Below are 20,065 nucleotides of genomic sequence, written 5' to 3' on the forward strand. Positions count from 1 at the left end.
ATGCTGTATATCAGATATCCATGGTCAGTATGTAGACGATAAAACACTTTAGTGTCACTGAATTTGGAAATTCAATTTGCAATGTTTGGTCTCGCCCTACACAAATAAGGTGGCTGGTTGCATTTTTTAAGTTCCGTACATCAGGGTGGTTGACAAAGTGCCTCATGTGTCTAATTGACAATGTATTCATGCATATTCCCTTAATTCGCTATTGTGTCCATTATTAAGGGAACCATAACATTCAATACTATACCTTTGGCACTAAGTGTTCTCCATTTGACTCCAAATGAAAAAAGCCCATTTAAAAGACCATATAGAGGCCTAGGATGTCTTTGCATTTACAAGGGTTAAGGTGCATGATCAATTCTGGTGGACATAAGTTCAAATTGTATGCATGACATTATTATTATCATTCAAGGGATCTTGAGTTATCGCTGCACTTCAGAGCCGCAGAGGGGAAAAAAACAACCCTGTTAAAGGGATAGTTCATCCAAAAATTAAAATTCTGTCAATTACTCACCCTCGTGTTGTTCGAAACCCGTAAGACCTTCGTTCATCTTCGGAACACAATTTAAGATATTTTTGATTAAATATGAGGGCTCTCTGACCCTCCCATAGACAGCAAGGTAACTACTACGTTCAAGGTCCAGAAAAGTACCAAGATGATCGACAAAGTAGTCCGTGTGACATCAGTGGTTCAACTGTAAAGTTACGAAGCTACGAGAATACTTTTTTGCACAAAGAAAACATAAATAACGACTTTATTCCACATTTTCGTCTCTACTGCGTCACTTGTGGACACGCTTTCACGTCAGTATCATGATGCGAGTGTGAGACTTATTTTTGTTTTCTTCGCGCAAAAAAGTATTCTTGTAGCTTCATAACTGTACAGTTGAACCACTGATGTCACACGGACTACTTTGTCGATCATCTTGGTACTTTTCTGGACCTTGAACGTGGTAGTTACCTTGCTGTCTATGGGAGGGTCAGAGAGTCCTCATATTTCGTCAAAAATATCTTAAATTGTGTTCCGAAGATGAACGAAGGTCTTACGGGTTTCGAACAACACGAGGGTGAGTAATTAATGACAGAATTTTCATTTTTGGGTGAACTATCCCTTTAATGTGCATGATCTCTCAAGGTTTGAATGTAGTCAAACATTCTGACCAAAAACAGTTCTCCTCAATGTTTTGCTAAAAAGATCTTGTCAAATCTTACGTGAAACTACGTAAAATATAAGCAGAATTGGTGCAGTGGTAGAGGGCATGTGGTCGAGACCCAACATTTTTCACCAAGGGTCATTGCTCAGAATAAAGCCAATTCAGAAAAATCACTGACCCTCAGACACGGACAATGTTTTTCGAACGCTCTGTGGAGGCTCCCAGGCATCGCTGTCATCAGTGTCATCATCATCTTCATCACCCAAAGCAGGTCCTTGCTCCTCAACCGCCGTCTCATTTTCACCCTGTGACTCATCCTCCTCCTCATCTTGTTCTTCATTTCCCGTTTTATCTTCAAACGGGTTGGTACCCATTTCCTCCTTCCGATGAATCTCCGCAAACCACTCTCTCACCTGCTCATAGCTCATGTTAGTCTTGGCGACAAGCTCATCCAAGTCCTGTTCATTCAGAAACTTGTGCTTCAAGTAGTACTCCTTCAGAATATCCTGTCCAGACTTGAACCTGATTGGCAAATTCTTCTCCGATTCTGTGTGCTTCTTCGCTTTTCTACTACGGGTTCTACCCCAACCGCGATTTCGAATCCTCCGTTTTCTGTTTTTGTTGCCATTCGTTCCTCCCGTGTTTCCACTTTGATAATAAAAATACCACTTCAAGTTGCCGTTCTTCCAGGCATAGCGTGTATCGCCAAACCAGTTGACGATGTAGGAACGAGGCAGTCCGCTCTCCTCAGCCAGCTGGTCGTATTCTTCCGTCGAGGGCCACTGGGTGCGAACGAACGCATTCTTCAGAACATGAAGCTGCTCGGGTGTTTTCTTAGTAACCTTCTCTTTGCTCAGCCTCTTTCCTCCAGGTGGAGTTTGGCTTCCCTTCTTTTGGGATGTTTCACCATCTGCTTTCGACTCTGAGGAATCAGGCACAGGGGTTTTTCTTTTTTCGGTGAACCAGGCGTCGATCTCACGTCTGGTAAGTTTGGTCTCGGCCCTCAACCGGCTAAGCTCTTCATCAGTTGGTGTGTCACGTTTCTGAAAGCTTTCCTCTAGGACCACCAACTGCTCTGGTGTCTTTTCTTTAAACTTCTGCAAGGTAAAGTCTGGGAAGGGGTTCCAGGTCTTGGAGCGCGTTTCCTTCTCTTTCACGGGTGATGGCGTCGGAGACTGTGGCGTTTCGTCGCTAGAGTCAATAACAATGGTGGCACTGCTACTACCCCTGGGATTGTCATTCGCGATGAAGGCGTGGGTGTTCTTAGAATTGCGCTGGTTGTATCGGGTGTCGCTGAACCACTTTTTAATCTCACCTTTGGTGAGGTTGGTCAACTTCATTAGCCTAGCTATCTCCGCATCACTGGCAAACTGATTCTTCAGATAGCTTGCTTTCAATTCAGCCAGCTGTTCCTTGGATTTCTTAGGCCGCAGGCCAAAGTGATCGGCACTGAGTGCAGAGTTCTCCTGAGGGGTCAGTGATGGGGGCTGAACGGTGGTAGCTCTTTTAGTTTCATTGAGCGCAGGGCTTGTTTGATTGGTTGCGATCTTGGGCGTCTGGCTTTGATTGGGCATTCCTGCTACTGTCAGGGTTATCGGGGTGGTCACTGGGATGCTATTGGCCATGCCAACCTGTGTCAGAACCAGACCTGGCTGACCCACAATCTGGCAGGTCTGAAGAATAGACTGCAGGCCATTAGCGGTGGAAAGATGATGGGCTGGGATAACCGTGATGGTCTGGGGAACTGTGTGGACTGTGCCATTAAATTGCTTCCTCCTTGCTTCCTCAACCTCTTCTGGGGTCCAGCTAACGCCATGCTTCAAACGCTGAGCCGAAAACCAGATCTTTATCTGCTCCTCACTGAACTTGGTCTGGGCTGCAAGTCCCATGATTTCAGACACCGACGGGTAGGGGAACTTCTTGTAGGTGTTGACCAGGACTGCATTGGAGTCCATTGAAGCATTATACGTGGGAATACTACTTACTGGTATTAGAAGTTGAGTTTGAGCACTCTGCTGGGCCTGCAAGGCAGAAAGCACCTGGGCCAATCCGGCCGGAAGAACCGTCGCAGGGTTCATAACCAGCTTCTTCTGATCTGCTACCACAGGGTTTGAAATATTGACAAGAACGCTGGGCTTTACAGACTCTGTGAACAATGGGCTCATGAGTTCTGGTGCCATGGAAGAGCTCATCACTGACGCTTCCAATGGCTCCAGTTCCATCTCACTTTCAGTCACTGCCTCACTTTCACTCGTGCCTTTTAGAGACATGGCTATTCTCTTGGGTTCAGACTTGCTTTTCATTTTCATTATAGGAGTCTTGCTGAGAGGGATTCCAGTAACTGAGGGGTCATCACTATCTTCCATCTCTGTCTGCACAAAACCACCCTCAGCGGTCAGATCAGAGATGGGCTGCTCTAGTGGTGTTTGACCGGAGCGTTTTCCTGAAGAACGACAGTCCTCACTTGAGAAATGGATCCCTTCATATTCTGTAGGGACAGTAAAAGGATTACTTTGATTAGAATCAGTATTGTGCACGAGTGTCTGATAGGTTAAAAAGTGCATGAATCTTGACTTGCTTTTTGTCCTAACCAACTGCAATCACAAACATTAATGTGCGATAAGAGGTTGCTTTGTTTTTGTTAATTTTTGCTTTCTGCTAGTGATGTTACGTTCGTGAACGAATCGTTCTTTTTGAACAAATCTTTTTGGTGAATGAATCGTTCTCGTTCATGTAGTCCATTGACTCATATTTCTCGTTCACTGAAATTCCTCCCTCCAGAGCAGCGCGGCGCTATTGGCAGCGCATGCGCAGATCAGTGAACCGGGTAGCTCTGTGAACCGTTTCATCCTGTCAAAGAACGACTAAACCTCGAGCCAATAGCCTTTGAGTATGAGATGTGACGGAGCATGTGATTTGTTGAATGTAGTGAACGAATACGCCCTTCACTGAACGAGTTTCTTTTTAGTCTGAACGAGAGAGAGATCTTCTCGTTCGTGAACGAAATGACCGAACTGGTACATGTCATTCGTGAATGAAATGAATGAGAGTGTATTGGGGTCAGTCGGCCATTAAGCATGTTAATCTCGATCAGCAATCAGCAGAAAGCAGATGCAAAGCGCAGTTATAGGTACTGTGCAAATAAACTTGTTTATATATTCATATTTAACATACAGAACATAACTCAACGTTTAATGCCCGATTTATGAATGTCTGACCAAACAATTAAAATGTTAAATATGCAAGAAAACCTTGTGCTTTGGTCATCAGAACAACTTATTTAGACTATTTATTTAATGAGTAGATTATGCACACATTTTAATAAAGCCAAATCAGTTTTTTGTAATAAGTGAATACGTTCGTTGACTCTTTTTCGCCAGCTGCTGGCGTATTTATATAATATGAAGAAATGGTCACTGAACGAATCATTTTGGTGAACGAACTGAAAATGAACAAATCTCTTGAAAGAATCAAAATTTCCATCACTACATTCTGCTAGGTAGCCCCGCCCATTGTGAAATTCCATTTGTCCAAAATCTCACTCAGCATAGCTGTATATTAAACATCTGTATATATTTTTGCAGCATCTAAACTCTTAATGTGAACACGAAAGTTACTTGGTCGCTATAAACCTGTAATGTTGCACTTGGTAAGGACACAGCACTATTCCAACCAGGACACAAAAAAAAAGCCTTTAGAAGTGAACTTCACCTGTCTCTGTTTCCATGGGAACCACTGCTCCCTCAGTAGGACCGTCTGCCATACTCTCAGCTCCTTCATTCCCTTCCAGAGCCTCCATATCAGGATCTTGCTCTACAACATCTGACGGAAGCACCATGCAGGGGGTCGTGGACTTCCTTCTGCTCGACATTGTGCTTGTGAATGTGAAAAAGAAAATATAAACTGGCCAGAACCTTTAGGAGGTTGAATTTACATGTTAAACATTAGTCCCATTCCAAGATTTGAACTCAACATCCTGAAAGACACAGAGAAACAAAATACACATGCAAGACACTGGTTATGATGTAAACATGGGACAGTTGACCTATAATTAAAAACATTTATTGATGCATTCATAAACACACTAGATCAAATTACCGCACAAGTGTAGTCCTCTTCTGCATTCCACTGTTAAAGTCAATTATTTAGAATTCAATGCTAATCTAACACGGCAGAATCTAGGTAGAACTTTACAGTAAGGCTGTATACGTTAACAATACATTAATCATCAGTTAATGTGAGCCTTAATATCTGTTATCTAACATTTTACATATTTATCTATAGCCCTATAAGTTTAGTGCATCTGCATACATTGTAGTGACCTACAGCTGTCAGATATCCATTTCTGCTGAATGTGTAGTTTTTCATTTAAGTTTTTCTAAACCTAAAAATCAGATTCAAAATCACTGGACATGAAATAAAAACGGCCAATAACTCCAAAATATAAGACTGCAATTATAGATTATTAAAAATAAGCTCCCAGACACACAAAAAAAAAGTTAAAAAGATTTATATAATTAATACAAATATTACTAATAATAATAAATGAAAAGGTTAAAGGGTCAAAGTTATTTTCCATAACTTTCTAACATTAAAAGTTGTGCATGTTTACTTTAAATATTGCATTAAGAAATAACATGAATTGAAAATGAAAAGCCGAGCGTTTAGAAATTAACATTTAAGACTAATAAATGATATAAATGACAATGCATTAACCATTGTTAATGTATCCGGTCCTTTTGTGTCACTATATAATATGCGTCACCATTGGACAATTAGTTCAGATGTAGATTGAGAAATGTCAGACGTGTTAGGGGCGTTTTGAGCGCACTCTTAAAACACTGTGGCGCTTCCATGATGCACTGTTGGCGCAGATGATAAAACCATGATAATAAATTACCATAATCAATAACTTAATCGTTATCATTTTACCATGGTATTTAGCGAACTACCTTTGGGTACCATGGTACTGGTACATGCATTTCAGGAAAGCACTATGGTGTTTTCAGACATCACTGTACCACGATACACTGTATATGTATGGTACCCCAAGGTTGCTCAGAAAATTACTATGGTATTATTACCATGCTACAAAGAATAAAACAACATAAAAGCACGGTACCTTTTGTTAGTGAGGGAGCTTCAGGGATGCGATGGAACTCACCGGCCGCGGGGTTCAGTGTCAGATCGCCGCTCTGGGTGCGAGTATCCTCCGGTTCAGCGACAGGAAGAGCGGAGGCGAGGCGGACCGAGACTCGCCGCACGTACAGGGGGGGAACGCTGGATGGACCGGACAGATGCCACGCCGATCGGATGTCTCTGTTAAGTTACTCGGCAGGGCACACTGCGCTGCTGTTTTATGTGTCTCTCAGTAAACACAATAATCATCTGCGCTCATTTTAATGGCAGTTTTTAATGATCATCAGGCGTCACCGCTGTCAGTGTTATACGTCGTGACATCATCGCCAGGCGACTCCCCGCCGTCACGTAAAATCTACGTTAAAACAACATGTTTGGACGTTAATGTAACTAAGACACTCACACAGGACTTTGTACGGGGGCAATGCACACACTTGTGGACTTCAAAATTGTCCATGCGCTACGAAACCAGAGCATTGACTTTAGAAACGTACAAACTCCAAACTATGAAACGGTCCAATCAGAGTCAACGTGCTGTCACGTGACCCTCATGCATGTCTGCATAGATTCAAGTGGAATTTTCCCCGTTTCCTACTAGCTTCTTTTAGATTTCATCAGAACCAGAAAAGTAGAAGCCACAAGTGATTACAACACACAACTACTTTAGGCAGAGTAGATGAGATGTTTGTACCATTACCAAACTATATGCTTGGTTTAAAAGACAGTAAGAATTGCCTGTGGAACCCCACTAAGTAAAGAGACAGGTTGTGAGTAATCTTGACCAACATTTACAGAAAAAGTCCTGTTTGAAAGAAACGACTTAAACCATGTAAGCGCTATACCATGGATTCCCACCCCCTTTTCAAGCCGTGAGAGTAAAATCTCATGGTCAATGGTATCGAATAAAACAAGAACTGGAGGACCCCGAGTCAACTGCAGTCAATAATTCATTTAAAACCCTAATCAAAGCCGACTCAGTACTATGGTAAGCCCTAAAGCAGGGGTGCCCAACCCTGCTCCTGGCGATCGACTGTCCTGGAAAGTTCAGCTCCAACCCTAATCAAACACACCTGAAGCAACTAATTAAGGTCTTCAGGATCACTTAAACATTAAAGGCAGGTGTGTTTGATTAGAGTTGGAGCTAAACTTTGCAGGACAGTCGATCGCCAGGAGCAGGGTTGGGCACCCCTGCCCTAAAGCCTGGCCGAAAAATAAAAAAAAAGCCATTTTGAAGCAAAAAAAAAGTATGTAACTGATTAAAAGCCACCTTCTCTAAAACCTTCGATAGAAAAGGTAACTTTGAGATTGGCCGATAATTTGATGCAGCAGCAGGATCCAAATGTGTTTTTTTCAAAATTGGCTGAACAACAGCATGTTTAAACTGATTAGGGACTACTCCTGTTAAAAGGCTATTTATTAATTATAGATAAAATACTGGGGCGAAGAACATCAAATGCCTGTTTCAAGTGAAAAATCAGTTGGTTTTAGCTGGCTGATTACGTTAGCTAGTGATTGCAGAGAAATAAGTTCAAAATGGTCAAAACCAACAGATGGTAGGCAAACAACTGAAGGGTCAAACAAACCAGGTTTGATCGAAGATCTAATATCGGAGATCTTTTGAACAAAATAATCCAAAAAAGTCCCACAAGTAATAATTGGAGGGTCAGAAAACAAATCAGATTTTGGATTAAGTGCAGAGTCCAAAAAGGGCAAACAAATAGAATATAACGCATCGCGTGAGGAATCCAAATCCATATTAAAGAAAAAAAAAACTGTCCACTAAATAACAAGGATTGATTTCATAAAATACATTTTTGAACTGCTCTACAGCTTTAACATTTAAAACCCGTCGTGGTCAACTTTGATCTCTGGGTTTTACTATTTTATGTGATATCGACGTCTTAAAAATAATTGACTTATGGTCTGAAAAAACTTAATCTGATATTTCAACATCATCAATAGACAAAACCAAGTCTAAAATATGACCATGAACATGAGTGGGTTTATGCACATGCTGTATAAGATTAACAGAATCAATTATATTCAATGGATTTGTAGGACAGCACACATGTATGTTAAAATCACCCACTAACAATAATTTATCATACTTCAATACAATTTTATTACAAAAATCAGTGAACTCCCCAATAATGTCCTTATAGCTAGGAGGCCGATATATTATGGCACATACAACTGGATTTGTCACATTAAATAAAAACAACTGCAGTTCAAAGCTTGAAAAAGTGCCAACAGATATGCACAACATGAAATATAATTCATAGAGCAGTTCTTATAAGAAATATATTGTAGTTTGTTTATAAAAAGAAAACTAGGAAAACTCTTCAACTTCTTTTGACATTTCCTGGAAAATAAAAGAACATATATGTTAAATAGGCAGATAAAGTTAATAAGCTTTATTATATTTAAATTATATAAATATATATATATATAGAAAACATTGGTTAATGACAACTAGCAAGTTTTCATTTACTGTACAAACAACAGAATAAGGAAGCAGGATGTATTACTGCATCATCTAAATGTACCTGTATAAGCGCAGTTTTGTCGTAATCTTTCCTGTGTCTATAAATGCTCTGACACAGCAGAGCATAAAGTTTCTCCAGCTGACTGACCTCATATCCCTCCGTCATGTCCATAACTCTCTGTAGAAGTTCCTGAAAACAGAGATTGAAAACACCTTTCCAATGTAGAAGTCAAGTTATTGCACACTACCTCTTTAGTTTTCCCACTATCTGTATTTTTTCCTGCAGTTAGAGGAAGATATCTGACTTACTTTCAGTTTGTTGTGGTCCACGATAAGAGGCATATTCTTCTGCTCCAGGATCTTCATGGCAGCATCCACACTGATGAGACTCTGCTGTTCGGCCTGCGTCTTAAAACCTCTTGTCATCCGCTTCAGCCTGAACTCTGAAAATCACATGCAAACTCAAGTACTGCTTTATGCTCCCAGAAACACCACAAATGTTATAAAATTAAATGCTAATTTTTTTGTGTGTGTGATTTGCTAACCTGTTCCTGTGTTGTTCTCTGCACTTGGCTCTGTCCTCTTAGGTTCACTGCTCTCTGATTCTTGGACATCATTGTGGCCATCAGTGGCATTATTCTGGATGGTCTCAACATTTACGACCTCGTCCTCTGCAGAGGCAGTATTATCAGGTTCTTGTCCTTCGTTAGGGATGTTGTAATTCTGTGCTACAGCAGTGGATTCTGTGGGTTCCTCTGTACGAGCGCAGCCATCAGTCTCCATTGACTCACATTCAACATCTTTCATCTTCTCGGCATCTTCACTCTCAGAAAGTTTTCCATCTTCCTCTTCTTCCTCATCTTCGTCTCCTGATTCTGCTGTGTTATGGTTGTCTTTAGAGTTCAAATTTGAGCAAGACTTCTTTCTGCGGATGAATCCATTTTTCCATCGGTTTTTCCTCTTCTTTTTCATCTGTGAAGCTGTGGATAGACAAAATATTTCACTCACAGCCCACATGAAAGAAAGCCTACCAATCTAACTTAATGCCAAAAGTACTGGTAAAATATTAAGTATACAAGTCAATGCTAAAATTTTTTTCTTGTAAATCAAACAATATTGATATTGAAAAAGACAATATCACTCTTAATTTACTTAATTTTATTACTGACTAGGGATGTCAATGATTAATTGATGATCGATTAATTGTCGATAAGAGATGCAATCGATTAAAGCTATCGATGGTTGATTAAGCTATTAAATTTTGGGCTGCGTGTGGCTCATGCGCAAAACACATGCGAGCGGTACAAATTAAGCTTTTAACGTGATTTTAAAAGTACATTAAAATAGAAACAACACAAAGTTCTTCAACATGGAAAGCAATAGAATTGTAGCAACTAAGTAACTTTCCCAGATAATTGTTTCATATCAGGCTCTGTGCTTTGCAGGGCTGCGGCACACAGGACAGATAGGCTTGTTAACTTAATTCGTTCCTATGACTTTTACGACTAATTTGTGGCCACTGTCCATGTTTCATTCATTTTGTTCCTTAAATAACCCATGATTTAACTGAAATGAGGGGACAAATTAATACATCGAACAAATTCTTAATTTACGGCCATGAAACCTTTCATTTCCCTTCCCGCATGTTTACCACAGTAAGAGATATGAAAACAGTGATAAAAAGTGAACAACAATAAAATAAATCTGCAATTCCTTAAATAACCCATGATTTAACTAAAATGAGGGAACAAATTAATACATCGAACAAATTCTTAATTTACGGCCATGAAACCTTTCATTTCCCTTCCCGCATGTTTACCACAGTAAGAGATATGAAAACAGTGATAAAAAGTGAACAACAATAAAATAAATCTGCAAAATTAGAGGGTTAGACGGTGAGGATTTAGGAAAAGAAACAATGCCTAAATATTATTTAATTTGTGTAAATTCGTGACCAACCAGCAAACCAGAACAAAGCCTCATAAGTGTAGGCTATATGGGCTCAAATAAAAGAATGGTCACGATGTAACATTTTCCAGCTAACCAATTATTCCTTTCATAAACAAAGCTTTTATACCACACTCGTCATAATCTGTAAATAAATAATAGCTGGATTCAAAACAGCAATTAAAAGGCGCTGTGACCGACACTGACTATACGTTTTCCTGGAGCATTCAATGATGTCACTAAACGGTGATGCCACAACTACAAGCATCATTCACAAGTTTCTACATGGACCTAACTAGCCTAGGGCATAGGTTTTCAAGCCCTAGGACAAAATGGGATGCTTTAAGGAAAATGTATAGCCTATGTAAGTAATAGGCCTAAAATAAAAATAATTAGTTTTCATAAAAAAAAAATATATATGCGAAATATATCTGACTTAAATAATTAAGCTAACATTGCAATTGTGTTTTAAAATACAACGAGCACCACATGCTATGCTGCTGTTGGTTATTGCTGTAGTTGTAGATTATTGCTGCTGCTGCAAGCAAGTACAGGAACTTGCTACTGCCAATGCATATGGCGATAAGGTGCTGTGAGTATTTAAGACATACTGCTGCTGCACAAATAGCAAATAAAATAGCTTGTAGCAGATCTATACAGGTGGAGCTGGGGAAGGTGGAGGGTTTCAGAGAAACTCTGAAAGCACGCTGCAGGAATCTCAAGTGAATGCTAGCCAGCCATATAAATGCAAGGCAGTAAGCTCATTGGCTGCATATGCAGCATGAACCAATCAGCTTGTGCCAACTGCCAAGTCGTTTAACTCTCTGAATATCATCAGTTACGTTAACAACCCGTCAGCCTGCACCATCTAGAGTTTCATGACTGAACTATATATTTAATCAAATATACAATATAAACAGTAATATTGTAAAACAATATTACACTCAAACTGCCAGTAGGTGGCGGCAAATCTTAATGAGTGAATAATTTTTTTTTAACTGATTCCTTCAAATGACTGATTCATTCAAAAACAAAACAAGTGACTTTCTTTATGAATGGGTCACTGAATCATTGGCTCCAAACCGTGGACTCTTTCAGTAATGAAACAGATGTGTGTTGCTCCGAGATGCACAACAGTTCAACTGTGGCTTTGTTTGGAACTATTTTTCATTTGTGAAATGGAGCAAAAAAGAAAATACTGTCTAAAAGATAACACAATATTACATTTTTTTATTCAACTATTGTATAAAGTCAATATCACATCTGCAATCATGCAGATATAGAACGGTTTTCTATTTCATATCTAAAATTCTCAGCCTACCTGAGGGGTCTCTGTCTGGGTTGTACTCTAGGGCGTTCTGCCAGATCAGATCCACATCCTTCAGGTAAGCGACCACAGTTTCATACTTGTGCAAATCAATTTGGGAGAGAACTGTGGACAGGTCCATAGGCTGTTTGATGACTGTAGTGTAATCGGGAACCTGCCCAAAAAAAAACAAAAAAAACTAATTGAGAAGAAGGCACTGGTTCACAAATATCAACAGCTGGAGAGAGTTGATACAGAAGGCCATCTTCGCCTTACCTCCTCTGTGTCTACAGGCTTTGTAAAGGCCTTGAAGCGTTTGTCCTGAGCCAGTCGGTTGGTGACATCCCGCAGGAAGAGGCGGAGTTCCCTGAGCGTGCCCTCTTCCTCTTCCTCTAGCTTCTGCATCTCCTGCTCAGAGAGCTGGCGGGGAGGTGGTGGAGGGGACACCGGTAACACCTCCAGTGCCTGGAGGACTAAGAAGAAAATAGGAGTTATCACAAATGTGCATGAAAATATCAACAATGTGAAAAACATTACAGAAAAAAATACTCACCTGCATCTCTCTTAGACGCCGGTGCTTTAGCAGCTTGATTTAAAATTAGATCCTCAAAGAATCTGTGCCTCTCCTCCCGAGATGGAAGCGGAACATCGAACACTTCCCCATACTCAACATGGAAAAGGTCCTGCACCTTTAAACAGGTAAACAATAAAAAAAAATATGTTATACAATAACTTTATAGAAGATAAAATGCATCACAACTGCCATTTTATTTACTCTTTAAGCCAAACAAGCTCCAGTACTGTTTATAAAGTACATATGGTACCTCAGCATAGAGCGTGTGGTGAGGAAAGCTGCATGTGGCGAGGAGGAGGCAGGGGCAGAATGAAGGAATGTCCTGTAGGAGACTGATGAATGTAGCCTTTAAAGTGGAGCTCACAGTGTCCCACCAGCACTGAATGTGTGGAATATACAGAATGCTGGGGGCGGTTCTCCTCACCTCACAGAAAACCTGATGTACAATACAGATCGACAGTCATTTAATAAAACAAGTTTATCCATGTATCTTGATTTTTACTATAAATTCTATGTGTTCACCTGTGCACAGGCCTCTTCTGGGGTGGCTGAACTGACCCCATACAGCACAGCAACATCAAGTGTATAAACGTTGAACTTCTCCAGGGCGTGGAGAATAGCAGGAGCCAAGTGTGAGGTCTGACCAGAGCCTGATGTCCCACAGAGCAGCAGTCTGGGTCTGAATGAGGTGGGCTGCTGCAGGGCACTCCTATAATACATGTAATGAAAGAAATGAAGCACAGCGATGACAGGCAGGTCAAAACAACACAAAATATACCACAGGCTGAACATGTTTCCCTACTGTCATCAGTGAAATTCTTAAGCTATATTTTGAAGTTTCAAGCTTTGCCTCAAATTCTTGCTGAGATGCCTACCAACACAGCATTAAAAGGCATCATATAGGCACATTCCTAATAAGAAAAATGTTACAAAAACTAAGTAGCAACACAAAGATATAGAAAAAAAAATAATATTTTTTTCAGGCAAATCCTAGAATGCATTAGAGCGAAATTATTTGTCCAAGTTGGCACAATAATAATATTAGCATAATTTTTACAATCAATGTGATAAAATATAAAATAACAATTAGTAATTTTTTTATTAGAATAATAATCTAATTAAAATTGGACGTTTACCTAATGTTATTTATATACATATATATATATATATATATATAGGCATGATTAAGAAAAACTGTTGCTGATGATAAACTGGATTTAGAAAAATTACATCCTGTCTTTGAAATCTTACATATGATATATTTGATCTCATAACAAGGCTTCCTGTGAACTCATATCTGTACAGAGTGAGTGAAACCACATATGAAGAGTTAAGTCAACAAAAGGGAAATTGTGTACATGACACTTCATATCACTCACGTCGGTCCTTTAAATGGGATAACAGAACATTATTTGCCACAATAAAACATCAGACTCTTAGAAAATTTCTTATGCTTCCCCATATGCACCAAGTCAGCACAGACGTCAGTTCATCGCATTTCTAACCTGTTCAGATGAAGCGCAGATGCAGACGGTCCAGTGTTCTTCTGGCCTTTATTAGTAATGCACACAGAGGACCCCTCATCTTCACTCTGTAGTAGATCATCTAAGATGCCAGACAAACCCTCTAAAATAGAAAATATTTACTTGCATTTAGTGTTGTCAAAAGACCCGGTATTTCGGTACCAAGTCGGTACTAAAAAAAAAAGAAAACGTTACGGTACCAGGTTTTTTTAAGTACCGGTGGTACCGAGTACCCGGTCAACCCGGTTCTTGATGCGCTAAACGAAAGCTATCCTCTTCCAGTGTTGCCAAGTTCGCGGTTTTCCCGCGGAATTGGGCTGCTTAACACTGTTGCCGCGGGTTGTTTTTCATTTCCGCGGGTTGAAAAACGACCCCATTAACGTGATATTTAGCCCCTGGAATGCATCAAAACGCATCAAACTAACAAAACACCCCGAACAAGTTCAAGCAGGTAAGTTTCAATTTTAATATTTAGAGCTGTAATGAATATTGTAATGAATATTGTATGTAATGAATCTGTAATGAATATTATTCCATATTTTAATTAAAATTTTGGATTGAAATAAACCTCGCCGTTAGCATATACTTAGTTAATCATTAGCATAAACGCGGCTAACGCTAATATGAGCATTAGAATGAATAAGTCAGCACAGACGTCAGTTCATCGCATTTCTAACCTGTTCAGATGAAGCGCAGATGCAGACGGTCCAGTGTTCTTCTGGCCTTTATTAGTAATGCACACAGAGGACCCCTCATCTTCACTCTGTAGTAGATCATCTAAGATGCCAGACAAACCCTCTAAAATAGAAAATATTTACTTGCATTTAGTGTTGTCAAAAGACCCGGTATTTCGGTACCAAGTCGGTACTAAAAAAAAAAGAAAACGTTACGGTACCAGGTTTTTTTAAGTACCGGTGGTACCGAGTACCCGGTCAACCCGGTTCTTGATGCGCTAAACGAAAGCTATCCTCTTCCAGTGTTGCCAAGTTCGCGGTTTTCCCGCGGAATTGGGCTGCTTAACACTGTTGCCGCGGGTTGTTTTTCATTTCCGCGGGTTGAAAAACGACCCCATTAACGTGATATTTAGCCCCTGGAATGCATCAAAACGCATCAAACTAACAAAACACCCCGAACAAGTTCAAGCAGGTAAGTTTCAATTTTAATATTTAGAGCTTCTGTAATGAATATTATTCCATATTTTAATTAAAATTTTGGATTGAAATAAACCTCGCCGTTAGCATATACTTAGTTAATCATTAGCATAAACGCGGCTAACGCTAATATGAGCATTAGAATGAATTGTGTTCATTTTGTTCAAAATTATTTCTGTTAACTATTTAATGCTCCTATAACTTTTATTACCGTAAAAAACAGGAGGACATAATGGTATTTACTATTTTTACACACCATCGGCTTTTAAATTAACTGTGTAACCAAAATATGCGTGTTAGAGAGTGTACAAATGTATGGTTAACAGTGTTTATATCATATCAGTCTGTCAGAAAAAGTTTTTTTTTTTTGTCAGTTAGTTGTAATTCTTGGCTGAATATCTCTAGCAGGATGGAAATATGAACAGTTTGGATTAAATAAAAGTACAGTCAAATTTGATCTCCTGTATAGACTTTACTGTACAATGTTAGATCTAGTAACATCTTACAGTGAGTGAACAATATATATTTTTAAAAAATATTCATTAATGTTTGTGAATGTTATTTAATACAAACACTTGATCATTCATGTTTGTTCATTGTGCATTAAATAATTTTAACAGATTGAACTTTGAAATTAACCCTAAGAAGAATAATTGCCATATCACTATTGTTTATTGTTAGGTCATGTTATCTAACAAATAAAATCTTATTGTAAATTGTTGTATTGTCTTATTGTATTGTTTTTAATACTACAGTTTGCGTCTATTTGATATACAGTTAATATATGTAATCTTATCTAAATTTATTATAAAAGCTGAGGTTTGTTATTTACTGAAAAGTTATATTTTAGCTGGTGTCAATGATCTTATGTTGCATTTGGTCAGACTCAGCCCGTTGCTTTACTTAAGTATATTATATTTTCCTTTTACAACTGCAGACTGAGGAAGATCCTGAAACACACCAACAAACCCTAAAACAGACAACAGTTTACAGATATTTTTCAGTGGCAGCAGAACTATGACTAAACTTTTGGGTGAAACTTGTTTACTTTTTTCATACTTTTATTACTTGTGGGAAAACTTGAAACACTTTTAAATAAGTATAAAGAATGGCATTGGTTTTGTACATTTAATTTTTGTTTAACATTATTAATAAAAATGTTGTTCAATTAGCATGTTTTTGGGTTTTGCTTTGGTACCGAAATTGGTACCGAGAACCATGGATTTTCACTGGTATCGGTACCGAATACTGAAATTTTGGTACTGTGACAATACTACTTGCATTGAACATTAATTTAAAAATACAAACTAGATTTTTACATTTCCTAAACAAAACATGAGTGGCACTACTATGGGGATGAGTGATAAAAATAGTTGTCTTTACCAGCATCTCTTTTCTTCTTGAGTACCTGCTCTACATGAGGAAAGAGTCTCTGCAGCATCTCCATGGCGTTATTGAGGGCAGAGCTCAGCAGGGGTTCAATAACAGGCGTGAGTGCTTTAGCAGGAGAGGCCACTGCCCTCTGTGAAGCTGGAACTATCTTCCTCGTGGCAGAGAGGAAGTCCCGGCCACTCACGCTGATGGACTCCACATCCAGCAAGAGTTTCTGGGAGGACGCATAGATCTGGGGGTAGCGTCTACGCAAGGCACAGAGAGCTGCTTCTGAGCACACAGCTTTGATGTCTGCGCCGCAATAACCTGAAAGCACAGGGAGAGTTTTGACTATTGGTATACAATCAGGGATGATTGTGCAGTTTATTCTGGATAAGAACTGCCCACTTGGACAGGATGAGACAGTCGGAGAGCTCTGTAAATGCCAGAATTGAGAGTGCTAGAGAGTGGGAATACTAGAACAGCAGAATGTTACATAACACTGCTACTTAAAACCCAAATACAGCATGTTCTAGAGGTGTGTTGGAAAGCACCAGCCTCTGTGTTGGCACTGAGAAAACTGAGACAAAGGTAAGCTGTTATGCGAGATGCACTCATCAGGTCGTTTCACATAGTGGAACCGGAAAAGCTCTTACCAACACACTTGTCAGCCAACTCTTCAAGAAACACATCAGACAGCTGCGGGTCCCACTGCCTAGTATGAATCTTCAAAATATCTTTGCGAGCCTACAAATCAGCAACAATGTCTTGTAGGTTATTTTATAACAAAAAAAAAACCTGCAGTCGCAAATAAACACTGGCTAAGGCAGCCAACAACAGAGCTCCAAACTCCTACCTCTCTGTCTGGTAGGTTGAAGAGAAACTCTCTGTCAAATCGTCCAGGCCGTCTGAGTGCAGGATCGATGGAGTCCAGACGGTTAGTGGCTCCAATAACAACCACCTCACCCCGGCTGTCTAGCCCATCCATGAGAGCCAACAGAGTGGACACGATGGAGCTTCAGACAACATAAACAAACAGTTTCATATCAAGATGGCAAGAAAAGATTAAAAAAAAACAAAAAAACAATGCAGAAACACAGACTAACACACCTGTGTATCTGGTCTTGCCGGCTGGACCGAACAGGTGCAATACCATCAATTTCATCAAAGAAAATAATTGATGGACGCATCTGGTATGCCTTTAAAAATAAAATATTTAGACAAAATTAGGCATTCATGAATGACCATTTTTAAATGAAATTTAAATTAAGTTACGTTTAAATGTGGGCAACCTGGTCAAACAGGAGGCGGAGCTGTCTCTCAGACTCGCCCACCCATTTGCTGAGGCAGTCTGCTCCTTTTCTCATGAAGAACGCCACCTTCCTCTCACCTTGACTGCACTCGTTTGCTAGGGCCCGAGCTACTAAAGTCTTTCCTGTGCCAGGAGGGCCGTAGAACAGACAGCCTCTGGAAACACATAGCATTCAATCAACATACATTCTGCAAAAGGTGATATTTAGCATTACCTCTCATTTTTGAAAACCACTGATCAGTCATCCAAATAGGCATTTTAATGTAATATTTATCAGTATCGCTTTGCATACCTTGGAGGCTGAATCTTAAACTTCTCGAAGACCTCAGGGTAGAGTAAAGGAAACACAACCATCTCCTTCAATGCAGAGATGTGTTTGCCCAAACCTCCAATGCTGTCAAAGCGCACCTGCACATGGAAACCAAACAGTCAAACATAGGTCTGTACATTTTTTGAATTTCAATTCAAATGGCAAATACATACTGTTTGGTCAATTTGCATTGGATCAACATCTGCAAGACTTGCTCCAATTTTAATCCTGTCCTTGTGGATTCCCAACAAATCCTCCTTCCGTAAAAAATAAACATTTGCATTTGAATGCAAAAATAGTACAATCGAATGTTAGGTGTGCGTCAGGGAGCTTCATCAGTGGAGCACAAGATGCGGTGATGATGATGTAAATGACATTTTTGTGTGGCGCTGCTGTGTTATTCATTCAAAATATTAGAGAAATGTATTAGCTCAATGTGTAGAAGATCTTGATTAGGTTAAAACCGAAACAAAGCCATTCACACAGAATGCATATTCAGCGCATTTTCTAGATGGACAAATATAACTGCTGCACTCGCGTCACACAAGAGATTTATAGAAAGCCATGCAAAGTTAAAACGGTTTAGACTTTTAGAAAACACGTCACGAATTTGTGGAGGTTTATTCCTTTTCACGCTCATCTGCCGACCTCTCCCCCTCTGCCTGAAGTCTTGGAGATTTTCTATGAATAAATAAATAATAGAATACACAGATTAACAAATAACATCTAGTAAATACAGTATAACAGATGGTTAATGATTAAACAAATATAAAAGGACAAGAAATCAAACCATGACACTCCCACCTTAAATGCCTCTCACTTTTCTCATCTTTTGGAGGAGATTTGCTTGTTTGTCCATTCATATCAGCAAAGGTGACCATATGTCTTCCTCTTTGAGCTCTGCTCCTCATGTTGTTGTCCTCCTTTAGAGTCAAAAATCCCTAAAAATTGATCATGCATACATCGTAGCAGTGTCTGGCATGCTATACTCTATATATAACCATTTTAAACAGTATTTCTTCTAACTATATTTGCAGGACCTCACATTCTATACGTTGACAATAATTATTTGCACTTTTCATAAGTGTCACACCACATTACTATTTGCAGGTGATTAAAATGGCTAAAGTGTATATATTATGCATAGTGTAAGAGTGAGCCATAACTTGCTTTGCCAATAAAAGTAAATTCTTACTCTGCGTTGCCAACTAACTTACCCATCCATCTACAGAAATGCAGAAAGCATTTTTGAATCATAAAATACTCCCGCAGACATACTCTATATACATTATTACCGGTGTATATCCGATGTAACATTGCACATCAACTTATTTGTTTTGGTTTTGTAACAGTTAAGTTACGTTAACAGGTCGCGCGCTCATGCAGTTCACTCAAGCATCCCGCGCTCTTTTAACACCCAGCTTTGTTTTGTTACCGCGAATATTTTACTAGGTAAAATAGGTAAACAAAAAAAATTACTAACATATTAGTACTTGTAAAGAAGAGACATTAACTCACATTAGCCGGACTGTCCTCTGCGCTTGTTAAACTGTCATCATGGGCCTTTTTCAGCCGCGCGGACTTTCTCTGAGGCGGTTTTAGAGAGAGAAACTCCGAGCTGGAGTCCATATCACCGTTACTGCGTAACATCACCATCTTTTACGAGCGTTTTAAGACCCTCAGACCATTCGCTGTCAAACTCACTTCTAAAAAGTTTTTGTCAAGCTTTTAATACGCCGAGTACTTTGAGCGATAACGCATCGTTTTGAAAATGAACCCCACTCCTC

At 39.5% G+C, this 20,065-nt stretch overlaps 2 protein-coding genes across 5 annotated transcripts; both read right to left on the minus strand.

The window, feature by feature from the left end:
* Positions 1–1,064: 1,064 nt before the first annotated feature.
* On the minus strand, positions 1,065–7,200 carry LOC107592432 (zinc fingers and homeoboxes protein 1-like). 4 transcript variants are annotated; one of them, XM_016281941.1, is made up of 4 exons: positions 7,142–7,200; positions 6,325–6,654; positions 4,872–5,136; positions 1,065–3,648 (listed from the first exon to the last, which is right to left on the minus strand). In XM_016281941.1, exons 3-4 carry the CDS (start codon positions 5,029–5,031, stop codon positions 1,331–1,333), a joined length of 2,478 nt encoding a protein of 825 aa, XP_016137427.1. In that variant the 5' UTR covers positions 5,032–5,136; positions 6,325–6,654; positions 7,142–7,200; the 3' UTR covers positions 1,065–1,330. The 4 variants fall into 4 exon arrangements, with proteins under 4 accessions (XP_016137427.1, XP_016137429.1, XP_016137428.1 ...); XM_016281943.1 differs by lacking the exon at positions 7,142–7,200 and having other exon boundaries at positions 4,872–5,035; positions 6,325–6,986; XM_016281942.1 differs by lacking the exon at positions 7,142–7,200 and having other exon boundaries at positions 4,872–5,035; positions 6,283–6,986.
* Positions 7,201–8,434: 1,234 nt separating this feature from the next.
* On the minus strand, positions 8,435–19,934 carry LOC107592502 (ATPase family AAA domain-containing protein 2-like). Its single transcript, XM_016282035.1, has 20 exons — positions 19,797–19,934; positions 19,083–19,201; positions 18,452–18,542; positions 18,261–18,376; positions 17,949–18,123; positions 17,767–17,855; positions 17,513–17,672; positions 17,313–17,403; positions 16,669–16,983; positions 14,812–14,932; positions 13,134–13,320; positions 12,862–13,047; positions 12,591–12,726; positions 12,314–12,510; positions 12,049–12,212; positions 11,993–11,994; positions 9,330–9,764; positions 9,094–9,227; positions 8,846–8,974; positions 8,435–8,661 (listed from the first exon to the last, which is right to left on the minus strand). Exons 1-20 carry the CDS (start codon positions 19,932–19,934, stop codon positions 8,629–8,631), a joined length of 3,018 nt encoding a protein of 1,005 aa, XP_016137521.1. The 3' UTR covers positions 8,435–8,628.
* Between the last annotated feature and the right edge of the window lie 131 nt (positions 19,935–20,065).

Source organism: Sinocyclocheilus grahami, unplaced genomic scaffold, assembly GCF_001515645.1.
Source record: "Sinocyclocheilus grahami isolate Dianchi unplaced genomic scaffold, SAMN03320097.WGS_v1.1 scaffold153.1, whole genome shotgun sequence".
Taxonomy (NCBI): Eukaryota; Metazoa; Chordata; class Actinopteri; order Cypriniformes; family Cyprinidae; genus Sinocyclocheilus; species Sinocyclocheilus grahami.

What these genes read in the sequence shown, in the direction of transcription:
- LOC107592502 (XM_016282035.1), bottom strand. Translation starts at nt 19,934, where the DNA reads ATGGTGATGTTACGCAGTAACGGTGATATGGACTCCAGCTCGGAGTTT. An exon ending in CAGAGGACAGTCCGGCTAAT is followed by an intron (nt 19,202 to 19,796) that starts GTGAGTTAATGT and finishes TTGACTCTAAAG; the next exon opens with GAGGACAACAACATGAGGAG. An exon ending in GTTGGCTGACAAGTGTGTTG is followed by an intron (nt 16,984 to 17,312) that starts GTAAGAGCTTTT and finishes CTGTGCTTTCAG; the next exon opens with GTTATTGCGGCGCAGACATC.
- LOC107592432 (XM_016281941.1), bottom strand. Translation starts at nt 5,031, where the DNA reads ATGTCGAGCAGAAGGAAGTCCACGACCCCCTGCATGGTGCTTCCGTCA. An exon ending in TCCCATGGAAACAGAGACAG is followed by an intron (nt 3,649 to 4,871) that starts GTGAAGTTCACT and finishes CTGTCCCTACAG; the next exon opens with AATATGAAGGGATCCATTTC.